General features: G+C 47.1%; 1 protein-coding gene across 1 annotated transcript in view; it reads right to left on the bottom strand.

Annotated features, from left to right (window-relative positions):
• Positions 1-13,358, bottom strand: part of LOC125720826 (formin-like) — a 35,232-nt gene extending 21,874 nt beyond the window's left edge. Inside the window, exons 1-3 of the mRNA XM_048996689.1 lie at positions 13,089-13,358; positions 12,098-12,212; positions 10,919-10,980 (exon numbers count right to left, since the gene is read on the bottom strand). Coding sequence (XP_048852646.1) covers positions 10,919-10,980; positions 12,098-12,212; positions 13,089-13,358 — 447 coding nt within the window. The remainder of the gene's footprint in view (positions 1-10,918; positions 10,981-12,097; positions 12,213-13,088) is intronic.
• Positions 13,359-14,446: the final 1,088 nt, after the last annotated feature.

Below are 14,446 nucleotides of genomic sequence, written 5' to 3'. Positions count from 1 at the left end.
GGCAATTTACAAAGAGGTCAGTAGTAAGAGGCAAAATAAAAGTATGATGCAAAATCAGTAGGTGGCAGAGGAAATCAACCCATGAATGGCAAGTAGCACAAGGCCTAAGCAAGGCCCTCCTTTATCTTGCTTTCCTAAGGCTCATTTGTCTTCCTTCTCAGCAGCCATTAATCAGTCAACAGGCCACACCTATGAGTGGAGCCTTCACAGCTCTTCCTGCAAGCAATTAGGGGGAATGCAAAGGAGAAATAACTAACGAAACAGGACTGGGTAGGGAGGCTGGTAAACTCACACCTCCTCCCCAAGGAAAGAGGCTCAAAGACATGAGACTCTAAACACAACTCCCCATGAAAAACAAAGAACAATCAAAACACATTCGCTGTCTAAAGACACAAAATCACAACAACCACATACATACTGCTTGAGAAAACAACCATCACTATGAAGCCAAAACAGGATTAGGACCAGTCTCACTCTGCAGCTTCCAACACATCTCACCATTAGGTTATGATCACAGTAGACTACCACTGGATACATACCCCCAGCCACATCCATCAAAGTCTGTAGAGCCCAGATCAATGCCAAGGCCCCCTTTTCAATGACCAAATAGTTTAACAGATGTTTGTGAAACTTATGAAACAGCACAAAGGCCAATCCATATGATTGTCTGTTTGCAAATGGACTGCCCCTACCTGGCTTGCATCAACTTGTATTGGGAAAGGCTGATCCAATTTTGGTGCAGCCAACACAGGCTCAGAATTCAGCTGCAGTTTAGCATTCTCAAAAGCTTGCTGCTACCCATGAAACTATTCAAATTTAACTATATTCTGGAGCAAATTTGTCAGAGAGGAAACCACTGTGGAAAAGTTACCAAAAAATCTCATCAACTCCTTCTTGGTAGTTGGAGGAGGAAATCTATCTATTGCCAAATCCTTGGCTCTAACCAGCCATACCTGACTTTGCCCAACTACATTGGCCAAATAGACAATAGAAGCCCGAGCACACTGACATTTTTCAAGACTGATTGTGAGATTTGCTGGCAACAATCTCTCAAACAGTGCAAGAATGCAAGCAAGATGTTGTTCCCAGGAGTCACAATATACCATCACATCAAGATAAACTGTGCACCCCTTCAATCCTGCAATAATACTATTTAAAAGCTGCTGAAATGTTGCAGGGGCATTCCATAAACCAAAGCTCATCTTATTATAGGAATAGAGACCGGATGGTGTTATGAACGCAGAAACATCAAGTGCGCGGTGTGAGCAGAACCTGATAATATCCTTTCAGTAAATAAGATTTGCTTATAAAATGTGCAGCACCAACCTGGTCCATACAGTCTTCAATTCTGGGTAAAGGAAACGAGTCAGGCTTCATCACCATATTAACTTTCCTATAGTCCGTGCAAAACCGAAAGTAGTTGTCTGATATATTTTAACAAGCATGGTGAAGCCCAGCTTGAATGCAATGGCTAAGCCAATCTGTTATCCAAAAGGTAATGAACTGGTATTTTCCGAACGTCGATTAACCTTCTGGGGTAACAAACCCACACTTCACACTTTAGGTAACACGGCAAAAGCAGCCCAAACCAGAAAAGATTGCTGGCAAAAATTAAACGCGGAAGTAGTCTTCCTTGTACTTACTGAATGCAGTCTTTCATTTCGTATGGGTCGGATTAATTATTTAATGTCATAATTCCAGATCAAACGTAAGCAGAATGAGAACAGGTTAAAATAAAATACAAGAATATACTTCAAACTGGTAAATATTGGTCAATAACTATTTGAAAAATTGTCAACATATACACACGTGGACAAAATTGTTGGTACCCTTCAGTCAATGAAAGAAAAACTCACAATGGTCACAGAAATAACTTTAATCTGACAAAAGTAATAATAAATAAAAATTCTATGAAATTTAACCAATAAAAGTCAGACATTGATTTTAAACCATGCTTCAACAGAATTAATAAAAAAAAAACTCATGAAACAGGCCTGGACAAAAATGATGGTACCCCTAACTTAATATTTTGTTGAACAACCTTTTGAGGCAATCACTGCAATCAAACGATTCCTGTAACTGTCAATGAGACTTCTGCACTTCTCAGCAGGTATTTTGGCCCACTCCTCATGAGCGGGGTTATAAGAGCTCTGATGCTAGAAATTTTGGAGACAAAGTACTGCAGGAATTTTTCACTATTCACTGAGGAGGTGTCTGACTCCACAGGCTGATGATTATTGAGAGCAGTGTCAATAGCATTGAAAAGAACATGTGGTTTATCACAGTTGCGTAGAACAATATCAGAAAAATATTTGATATTTAAACCAAGTTTCTTTTAAAATGTCAAAAGATACATGTAACATCTTTTTTCCACCTGTGTTCTGCCCTCCTACACTCTCGTCTGAGCGAGAAGTGTCAGTCAAATATGGCTCTTTTTTGGTTTTAGGGCGCAGTGTTTTAAAAGGTGCAACACTTTGCAGAATGTTATGGCAGGTAGAATAAAAAGATGAGGTCAATTGTTCAGTATCATAAACAGAAGTTTGACTCTCAGCGGCACTTTTAAATGCAGCAGAGAAATGAGTAGCAGTAGTAGGGTTAATAATACGGCATCAGCGCGCAGAAGCGCAAGCTTTAGCAACATGAGCATAGAAAGGAATTTCAAATAATACAGGCATACTGTCATGACCCGGCTCGTCGGCTCCTCGTGTGTGCCACGCCCCCTGATTACCCGCGTGTGCGTCCCTGATTGTCTCCAGCCTTGTCTGATTACTTTGCTTAGTCTTGTCCTGTTTTAAGTCCTGGTCTTGCCTGTTACCCTTGTCCGTCATTGTGGATGTTTGTTAGTCCCTGTCCGATGCTCCCTAGTCCCCGTTACTATAATAAAACCCCGTTATTCCCCGTACCTGGTTTCCCTTGCCTGTTTCCCGCACGATCGCCGTCTCCAGTATTTCCGGATCGTGACAGAATGACGGACCCAAAGAAGAAGCGGAGAGAGAGGAAGAGGCTCCCTCAAGAGCCGATCTCTCTCGGCGCCTGCTCGCTCTCCAGGCTTTGGCTTCCGGCGGAGGACGAGAGGGAGGTACCTGCCCTACCTCCAGCCCGGGGGCCGACCACACGCGTCCCCGATCCTGCGTGGAAGTACTGGCTCTCAAGTGAGGACGAGGACGAGGAGCCCTTCCACTACCCGGAGCCAGAAGCCTCTCTTCCACCGTCCGTTTTCACGGACATCGCGCCGCCTCCCGCAACCGCCAGGCGCCTGCGAGGGAGACGGAGGAGAACGGCGATCGCCCGTACGGAGGACCTCCCTCCGTCATTGCCGGCGGACCCCGCTCCCGTGCGGCCGCCATTGCCGGCGGACACCGCTCCCGTGCGGCCGCCATTGCCGGCGGACCCCGTTCCCGTGCGGCCGCCGCCGCCTGCGCAGCCGTCTTCGCTGCCGCCGCCACCCATGATCCTCGCTGACAGGTACTTCACCCTCCAGGGACTGTATTGGAGGGTGATGGGAGAACCGGCCCCACAGGGCCCTCCGGAGGGGGAAAAGCTCGCAGTGCAACTGGGGCAGGATTTCGCCTCTTTCACTCCAGAATCCCCGTATTCGGATCTGGAGAGGATGGCTGAAGACCTCCGGAGGCTGATCAAGCTCCGGAGAGCTCCGGAAGCGCCCCCTCCGCCTGCAGCTCCAGGGCAGGCGCCCCCACTGCAGCAGCCTGCAGCTCCAGAGCAGGCGCCCCCACTGCCTCCAGTTCCTGACCGTGCTCCAGTTCCTGCAGAGGCACCCCCTCTGCAGCCGCCTGCTGCAGCTCCCGGGCAGGCGCCCCCACTGCAGCCACCTGCTGCAGCTCCAGGGCAGGTGCCCCCTCTGCAGCCACCTGCAGCTCCAGGGCAGGCGCCCCCTCTGCAGCCGCCTGCTGCAGCTCCCGGGCCGGCGCCCCCACTGCAGCCACCTCCAGTTCCTGACCGCGCTCCAGTTCCTGACCGTGCTCCAGTTCCTGCAGAGGCACCCCCTCTGCAGCCGCCTGCTGCAGCTCCCGGGCAGGCGCCCCCACTGCAGCCACCTGCTGCAGCTCCCGGGCAGGCGCCCCCACTGCAGCCACCTGCTGCAGCTCCAGGGCAGGTGCCCCCACTGCAGCCACCTGCAGCTCCAGGGCAGGCGCCCCCTCTGCAGCCGCCTGCTGCAGCTCCCGGGCCGGCGCCCCCACTGCAGCCACCTCCAGTTCCTGACCGTGCTCCAGTTCCTGCAGAGGCACCCCCTCTGCAGCCGCCTGCTGCAGCTCCCGGGCAGGCGCCCCCACTGCAGCCACCTGCTGCAGCTCCAGGGCAGGTGCCCCCACTGCAGCCACCTGCAGCTCCAGGGCAGGCGCCCCCTCTGCAGCCGCCTGCTGCAGCTCCCGGGCCGGCGCCCCCACTGCAGCCACCTCCAGTTCCTGACCGCGCTCCAGTTCCTGACCGCGCTCCAGTTCCTGACCGCGCTCCAGTTCCTGACCGCGCTCCAGTTCCTGACCGCGCTCCAGTTCCTGACCGCGCTCCAGTTCCTGACCGCGCTCCAGTTCCCGGGCAGGCGCCCCCCCCGCGGCCTGACCGTGTTCCTGTCCCGGCGCCCCGGCGACCTGACCGTGTTCCTGTCCCGGCGCCCCGGCGACCTGACCGTGTTCCTGTCCCGGCGCCCCGGCGGCATGCAGCAGCTCCAGAGGCGCCCCCTCCGCCTGCAGCAGCTCCAGAGGCGCCCCCTCCGCCTGCAGCAGCTCCAGAGGCGCCCCCTCCGCCTGCAGCAGCTCCAGAGGCGCCCCCTCCGCCTGCAGCAGCTCCAGAGGCGCCCCCTCCGCCTGCAGCAGCTCCAGAGGCGCCCCCTCCGCCTGCAGCAGCTCCAGAGGCGCCCCCTCCGCCTGCAGCAGCTCCAGAGGCGCCCCCTCCGCCTGCAGCAGCTCCAGTCCCTGTCCTAGTCCCCGAGGTGGTCCTGGACAACTCCATCTTGGCTCCTCCCTCTTCGGAGGTGGAGGAGCTGGAATGGGACCCCTCGGGGACAGAACTCGTAACCCCTAGTCCCTCGCCCCGGCGAGATCGACCCCGAACTAGGGTCGGCTTGTCTGTGTCCCGCAGGGGAAGGGGACACAGACGCAGGGCTGGGGTCCCGCCCGCCCTGCCCCCTGGCTCGCCCTCCCTCGCCTGCGCTGGGGCTCGGTTGGCGCCTGCGGGTCCTGGCCCTCCGGGTCGGCTGTCGCCTGCAGGTCCCTCTCCGGTGCCTCGTCGCCCTGCCTCGCTCCCCTCTCTGGGTCCTGGTCGGTCGCCTGGGGGTTCCCCGACGGCGGCTCCTCGGTCGCCTGCGGGGCCCCTACCTCCGGCCCTTTCCCGGACGTCGCCGCCTGCTGCGGCTCCCCCCTCCTCCGGGCCTTCGCCCTGGCCCCTTCCTACTCCCTCGTCCCCTTCCCCGGTGCTCCCTCCTGCTCCCTCCCTGGCCCCTCCGCGGGTCCCTCGCCCTGTCTCCTCGGCCCCTCCGGGGTCCCCTCCGGCTCCGGCCTCCCGGCCGCCTGCGGCCCCTCCGGCTGCCTCCCGTCGCCCGCTGGGGCTCCCTCGGGCTCCCCTTGGTACCCCCTCCTTCTCGCCCTATGCCTCTGCCTTCGTACCTCATGTCTTTGCCCCGTCTGCTTTTGTTCCTCGCCCGTCTGTTCCGCCCTTTCCTGCTCCTCGTTTCCCGATGTTCCCTCCTTGCACTCCCGCTCCTAGTGTCCCGCCTGTCCCTCCTATCTCTCCCTTCCTGGTCTGTCTCTCCGCTTTCCCGGTCCTGTGTCGAGTCGTGTCTTACGTTCTGTCTCTCGCTATGTTTTGTGCCTCTGTCCTGTTTCCGGTCTCTCGTTAGTTTTGTTCTTTTCTCGGTCCCGGTTCCTGTGTCCCGTTCGTCGCCTCCTCCCTGGCGCGCCCGGTGAAGCGCGCCTTTGGGGGGGGGTTCTGTCATGACCCGGCTCGTCGGCTCCTCGTGTGTGCCACGCCCCCTGATTACCCGCGTGTGCGTCCCTGATTGTCTCCAGCCTTGTCTGATTACTTTGCTTAGTCTTGTCCTGTTTTAAGTCCTGGTCTTGCCTGTTACCCTTGTCCGTCATTGTGGATGTTTGTTAGTCCCTGTCCGATGCTCCCTAGTCCCCGTTACTATAATAAAACCCCGTTATTCCCCGTACCTGGTTTCCCTTGCCTGTTTCCCGCACGATCGCCGTCTCCAGTATTTCCGGATCGTGACACATACGGTCAGAAAAAACTGCGTCATGAACCTTTAGGTTTTGCACAGGTAGCCCACAAGATAGTACCAGATTTAACGTGTGACCCAATATATGAGTGGAGCCAGTCACAGACTGAACAAGATTAAAAGAGTCCTTTGACAGAGGTGTGGAGGGGCAACAAACATGAATGTTGAAATCTCCAACAATTAAAACACGATCATATTTGGCCATGATCCCAGACAGAAAGTGAGAAAAATCCTGAATAAAGTCCTTATTATATTTTGGGGGACGGTATATCACAGCACATAAGACTGGTTGTGGGGGGTCTAACTCAAACATATTCAGTTCAAAGCTGGAGTACTGGGCCTCCAACAACTGCTTGCACTTAAAACACTTTTTAAAAGCTAAACCACCACCTTGTCCAGTTGTCCTCGGTGAGTTTAAGTATATGCAATCAGGCAGTAAAAGTTCTGCGAAGGGGCTTAACTCACCAGTGCTTAGCCAGGTTTCTGTAAAGCACAAAAGATCCAACTTGTACGTTTTGTAGAAGTCATTCAGGATAAATGTCTTATTCCCAAGCGATCGTGCATTCACTAGTGCAATCCTGATAGAAGCCAGTTCACTCTCCTTCTGGGGTGTCCAACCTACTGGCCGGAGACTACTCATATTCACCCCTCCACTGCGGAAGCGAGGTGAGCGAACGCGTTTGGTGTGGAATCCCACCAGGGGGGCGACGACGGGCCTCAGCTAAGTGTACGCAGGTTCCAGGGAGCACCAGGACACAAAACGGCTGCAATCAGATGGACAATCCAATGCCAGAGTCCGATGACTTAACCAGCAGCAACCATGGTAGTGTCTCTTCCCAATCTTATACAACTGTACATAATAATTGTGCAGCAAGGATTTTAAGTGTAGCATGAAAACGCTCCAAAGCATGATAAGCACTAAGCTTATGTTTAAATGTGCAGCTGCTCAAACACCTCGGCAAAAAGAACAAAATGTGAAATTTAATCCTGTATCACTCTGGATCACTTTAGGAATACCAAATATGGAAACAAACTCTGTGAGTGCTTTCACAATCAACTTTGTTGTAATGGTTCTTAGCACATAGCCAGTTGGATAGAGTGTAGTCTGACACATGGCGGTGCCTGACTTTGATGAAAGTAATGGACCTACAGTCAATAATCAGGTCTTCAAAAGGCTTACCCACAGATGGAATTGGCTGGAGAGGTGCAGGTTTAATCGTGGTATTTGGTTTCTTAGCAATTTGACATGACAAACTTTGCCACTTCTCTTTGCATTCTTGGCTAATAAAAGGGCTATAACAGCCAATAAGTTTTCTTCACCCCAACATGTCCAGCTACATCACCATGAGAAGCTGTTAAAACCAAGTTACAGTATTTATCAGGCATTACCACCTGCACTACTGGATCTGCACCATCACAGTGTGCATGCGGCAACTACTGCCACAACAAACAATTCATTGAAACTACAGTCTAGCCTCTGGGCATCAACAATCTCAGCTTAAGACAGAGTATTTGGCAGTTCAGGCAGAAGCACTGTTTTTGAGCACATAAGATCTGGCAAACCGTGTGCAGATCTGTCAGGCTCCACAAATGGCACAACCACGGCCCTAACCACAGAAGGAGTGACCCTTCAGGCCACACATGCTCTCCGACCAAATTATTACCAAGTATGACATGTAACCCCTCCACTGGCAGAGATGGCCACACTCCACACACCACCTCCCCCCATGACCTGATTGCAGCTCAATTTTGTGCAGTGGCACTGAAAGTGGTTGAAGCTCGATACCACAAATTAAAAACAACCTCCCAGTATCCGAAAATGAAGAGAAAGGCAGAACAGATTACTGATGACTGAGGCCCCAATATCCCACAAAACCTTAACAGGGACTTTCAGATCATTTTCCCCACCAGAGAGACAAAGCCCTCAGTGATAAACGGAGTATAAACTACCACATCTGAAAGATCTATATTTCCTAATTCACAAGACTTTACATTACGTTCCATAGGCTGCTCTGGATCAAACCCCTTCACTGAGCTTCTAAACCTTCCTACGGATTTAGTCTTGTTACTGTACGAGCAGTCAATACTGAGTATTCATTTTTACAATGGTTCTCCGTGACACAGTAGTGGCACTTATTCTCCAAATTGACCTTATTACCCTCAAACCTACTATAACTGAAGGATCAACCTTAAAGTGACCATGACAATGTTCTCTATATCCAAAGAGTGGAGAATGTTTTCCCTGATGTGACATTTGTGCGTCAATATAAACCCATCCGCCAAGACTGCAGCTTCAGCCCCTGTCTTGACTTTATGCTCATTGACATACATGGCAATTCGTTCAGGCAAAATGTTTTTAAAATTGCTCCAAAACTACTAAATCACACAATGCCTCAAAAGTCCTCACACCTTCTGCTGTACACCATCGATGGAAAAATCAAGTAAGCTCTCTAGCCATCTCACTGTGGGTCTGTTTATCAGTCTTTCTCTAGTTCTGAAAATGTTGTCTGTATGCCTCAGGTATTAATTCATAACATTTTAAAGCTGCCTTCTTAACATAACCCTTCGCTCTGAAGGTGGCAGTGCAAGAAATGTCTCCTGAGCTTTACCTGCTAAATCAGCTTACAACAACAATGTTCTATTCATAAATCAAATTCTAGACAGCTGCTAGATTTTCAAACAAAGAGGAAAACACATTGGGTCTCCTTCATTGAACTTTGGAAGAAACTTTATCATGCCACAAAAGCCTGACTGCTGACTTAATTGATTTATAATACTACTAGAGGAAATCTTACCTTCTAACCTAAGCCTGGTGAGCTGTAATTCCCTTTCCTGCTCTCGGCCTACAAGTCTCTCCAACTCCAACAAATGATTTTTCTCCCTGTCTTGTGTTTCCAACTTAGTGTTTTGTTGCTAAAAGTATACTTCATTAGACTTCTCAAAATCTAATCCCAAGCGCAAAAGTGATCTAATACAGGGAAACGCTGTGCTCCAAAATTTTGCGGCCCACTACACAAGCGATACCAGTTAGCACGTTTTGAATCACAATGGGTAGACTATACAACTACTCTACAGGTAACCAACAATTTCTTACAATTCACTACAAACCAAAGGCTTACATATCACAATGCCAAATTCAAATGGATTAGCCCCCATATGTTTCATCCACTTGGCTCAGAGTAGAAGGGACATAGAAAGGAGACCATGTCAAGTATCTTTTTAACTAGAATGTGTTGATTAAATATTGCAAGTTACAAAGAGGTCCGTAGTAATTGGCAACACAAAATTATAATGCAAAATCAGTAGGCGGCAAAAGGAAGTCAATTCATGAGTAGCAAGCAACACAATATCAGACCACACCCCTCCTTTATCCTACTTTCCCAAGGCTCTTTTGTCTTCCTTCTTAGCAGCCCTTAATCAGTCAACAGGCCACACCTGTGATTGGTACCTGCACAACTCTACCTGCAAGCAATTAGAGGGAAAACAAGAGAAAAGGAAAAAACAAAACAGGACAAGGTAGTGAGGCTGGTAGAGGCTGATAGACTTAGGCCGCATAGCCATCACAATGACAGAAAAGTCTAGAATATCAATTTATTTTGCCACAGTTTTATTATGTACAGTACTATGAAGGACATAAATATGTCTAATGTCACATGCCCTTCAGTTAACACTACCTAGAGGAAATTGCTAACGATAGTATCCCAATAAGCAACAATAAACAAATGTGTTTTTAACCTACACTTAAAGAATGAAAGTATTAGAAGCTACAATAACCTGTACACACAAGCATTCAAAGAAAATATAAATACAAACACAAATAAACAAATTTATTTTTGTATAGCGCATTATCACAGCGTTTCATTGTCTCAAAGCGCTTTACAGTATCCCCACCTAATGCCCCCAGTGAGTAAGCCATAGGCGACAGTGGCAAGGAAAAACTCCCAAGAAGGAAGAGACATTGGGAGGGACCAGACTCAAAGGGGGAGCCCAACCTCCCGGGGACGGCAGGGAGAGTCAAATAGAAGAGATGGCTAAGTTCCAAGTCAAACTATCCAAATACAACAAAAGCCTTTAAAACGTTTCAACAACCAAGTACCAACAGAATGAACAAGTTCACTATAATGCTGTAACAAACCACTCTGATGAGAGCTAAGCAGAGGCCTGTACTATGAAGTGGGGTTACTGGCTTCTCGGGGTAACTCGTCGGATTTAAGGTAGTCTGGGCAAAATGTAAGCGAACGAATATGAAGTGCATTTCAACTGTGGTACCTTAAATCTGACAAGTTAAATAACAATAAGCTAGCAACCCCACTGCGTAGTACAGGCCACTGACCTCCAGATGCCAGACTTTCATTTGAGCCAGTAAACACTCACTCTGTTTATTGGGGTTGCAAACGTGGCAAAAGGCTTACCTCCCTAGGGGACAGGAGGTGTTACTGTTTCTGATTACATACCAAATGCAGTCTGTATAAGTTGTACTGTGCATTACAATGAGTGCCAAACAATCACAAATAAACTATAAAATACAATTTTGTCTGCTTCCTTTTTTCCCTTAAGTACATTTTCTTCAGTATTTGTTAATGTATTTTAAATATAGCTGTTACGCTTTTTTCAAAGCAGAACTAAATGCAATGCAGAATCTATAATAAGTCCATAGCAGATTGGAGTGTATAAGGGACTCACTCTCAGCTGTTCCATTTCTTCCTTACACTCTCTCTTCAGCTGTAAAAGGGCAGTCTGATGTTCTGGGTAAGCAAAAAAAAAAAAACAATAAAATAATAATAATAATAATAATAATAATAATAATAATAATAATAATAATGGGGTGGCACAAAAATGGATGGATGGATAATAATAATAATATAGATAAATTCATAGTTTATAACATAGTAGTGATCGCAGGAATTCTCAAATTCATCCATCATCCATCCATCCAGTTTTCTGTACCCACTTGTTCTATGCTGGGTTGTGGGGGGTCGGGAGCATTTCCAAGACACAACCGATGCAAGACAGAAAATAACCCAGAATGAGGCGCCACATCATTTCTCATCACAAACACATACACACACACACACACACACACACACACACACACACACACACACACACACACACACACACACACACACACACACACACACCACTGACACACATTCACTCTCCAGGACAACCTAGCAACTCCAATTCATGGGGAGAACATGAAAACACACAAGCAGAGCCAGAGTGGAGACTCAAACTCTGATCCCAGACAACAGAAGAGCCTAGTTGTGTGTACAATTTTGCCCACCTTTTTATATGTACAACTGAAAAGGACTTCACAGTTAGACTACAATTTTAAACTTCATTTGCAATATCTAAAATAAAACTTGTTTATTTGAGAATCAAGAATACGGGTACATCTTATATAAAATTAACTGATTGATTTCCATGCAGAGTGGATGCTCTCCTATAAATTGTAAACGTGCTCTTTTTGTGATTCATAAATTTAAGAAATGCTTGCCACTATCAGAGTAAGGGTCACTCCTATGCTGTAGCCTGTGTAAATACATTGCTTTGTGGATAATTAAGATTACACTATCAGAGAAATTAATTTGCTTGCTTGTATTCTGATATCGTATTGTTAGATTTCCCAGGTATGTCTCTGACACATGAACACCAACAATCACTACTGCATGAGAATTTAATTTAATTAGATTTAATTTAATTTAATTTTTCAATTTCATATGAAACTTTTGGAGGTAGTTTCTGTTCTGTTAAACCCATATGCTGGGTGGAGAAGTTTAATGTTCTTTGTTCATGGTAAACCAGAAATACCAGCAAATATTTGCATTGGGCAATTTGACTTTATCAAGCTCTGCTCACCTGCTTCAGTGTATCTAAGGCCCAGCCTCACATCATTATCCTGTGACCTGACTGGGGGCCACACAGTTTGCAGCCGCCCAGGCATGCTCTGTTCCCTGGAGGAGGTGGCCAGAGACTGATGATGAAAACCAGGTAAAGCAAGTTATAATGTCATGTGACAATATAAACATTTTAATGATCAATTCCAGCTAGCATTCAGAAGTAGTTCCGTATGAGTATATTCTTACTTCAAATGACGCTGAGTAGCAGCTTTGTGGCTACAGTCTGGCATATTATTGACACATTTAAGTTCTATACATTTTTAGTAAGACAGTAACATTTTCATACAAGAAAGTACTACAAATGATAGGGGTATAACAGTGCACTGTGGCACGATATTTCACGAAAAATATGCTGATACACATTGCAAAGGTGTAACAATGCACCGTGGCATTATATCATTCATGAATGTTAATGAAAGAGGGAGGAATAGGCATTATCTCAATTTTGCTTAAAAATTTTGCCTTTGCATTTTGTAAGAAAAACGCTACAAGAAAAAAATGATTTGAAAACAGTTTTTTTAAAATAAAAAGTACATGCTTAAAAAGAATTAAATAAAAAATGTGAAATCCTAGTTTATTTTCACATTCATTTTGTTAATTATGTTGTGAGTGTATCCAATTGTGAGCCCTGAATCGTCTATTGAACTGAATCATGAGTAGACTGTATTGTTACACCCCTAATATATAATCATAATAAAAAATGTAATAAGACACAGGTTCTGGTGGGGGGAGGGGCAGTGCCCTCGAGACAACATGCGTGTCCCCCTAAACACAATACAATAATTATAGAATCGTATTATATTTAATTAAATATTATATTATTTTCTTAATACCAGTGTGCCAGGTGTTCGGGCTGCTTCAGTTGGTGAAAAACAAAGTTAACAACAGAAAAAATAATCATGCTTGTGGAAGCAAGACAATAGAAACAAGAAATCACTGATAAGACATACTTTTGTATCTGAAGCTGCAACAGTCCTGCCATATGGTTTCTCAAAGAAGGACTTCAGCTTCTCCATGTCAGCTTTCATCTTCTTCCTCATTGCTTCTAGACCCATACGATCTGCACTGTCCACTTTTAGCTCTTTGGGGGTAAAGAATGTTTTGAAGGCATCAAGTGCCTCACTCGTGGCCTTCTGGCTGTCCTCTGGCCTGACAGCAGACTTCCTGTCCTCTTCCGTAATTCCCTTTTCAAGCTTATTATCATCATGTTCTTTTTCCATGTTTCTCTTTTCATCCAGGCTGAAGAGTTGGGTGAGCTGTTCTAGAAAGCGACCCTTGGGCTCTAATTGTGCTCTGGGCTCCCAACCTCTCCTAAGCTTTTTTGAGGAATTAATTCCAATTGGTTTTTTCCATCTGAGATTTTCCTGTTTCATCTCAGGACTCTTCTCTCTCTCCTTCACCAGTGCCCTCTCTGTCTGGGTCCGAAGTCCATTGGATAAGGTAGCTGGTGGTAAGGATTTCTGTATAGGACTTACAGGAGACAGAGTCTCCAACCCAGGAACGGCTAGGGACAAGTCTTTATCAATTTCAGTTTTGGAGGCCATGTCTGTTTGGCTTTCAAGTCCTAGAGGTGTAGCTGTAGATTTGTTTTTATTAAGGCTGTCTCTTCCACTTCCTGCACCTATCATAGGTCTTTCCTCTAAATAACTACCAGATCCAACCTTCTGGTTAAGGGAGGCTGCTGCCGTCACATCAGGAATTATATTTGTTAGATCACATGACTGGTTGATAAGTGTGCAATTACTGGATGCTGTTGCTTCACATGATACATATTCTAAACATGTGCCATCTGTTTTGTTAAAGTTGGAAGTCAAGTCTCCTGTGTTGGAATCTGAAGTAAGCATCCATTCTGGGATCAGAGCAGTGGTACAGTCATGGACTTTGGAACATGTGAGAACATCACCATGTATGGTATCAGAATACCCATCAGGAAATGAGAAGGTGACAGAGGGTTCTTCTGAAACCTGGTCATTACGGCTCAATGCCTCTTCGCATAGCTCTGCAGTGGTACCTTTGTGGGGGTGTTTCAGTCTTTCTTTATGTACAGGTATATCAGCCCGAATGCCCTTGAAGTCCCCCAGTTCTGTGCATTGCAAAGTCTCAATGATTCTCAGCTGAAGTTTGCACTCACCAAGGCTATTCAACTGAGTCATGTTTGCTAAATACTGGTCAGCTTTTAAACTGGTAATTTTGGTTTTATCTGGTACTTCCTCGTCGTGTACCTCTGTGTCTTTTGGGGTGTCTGTGTCAGTGACTGATTCCAAATTCGCATTTGAGGTACTCCAGAATCCAGAACTTCTTTTGCAAG

The sequence above is a fragment of the Brienomyrus brachyistius genome, unplaced genomic scaffold (genome assembly GCF_023856365.1).
Source record: "Brienomyrus brachyistius isolate T26 unplaced genomic scaffold, BBRACH_0.4 scaffold27, whole genome shotgun sequence".
NCBI lineage: Eukaryota > Metazoa > Chordata > Actinopteri > Osteoglossiformes > Mormyridae > Brienomyrus > Brienomyrus brachyistius.
This window is presented reverse-complemented; position numbering and strand designations above follow the sequence as displayed.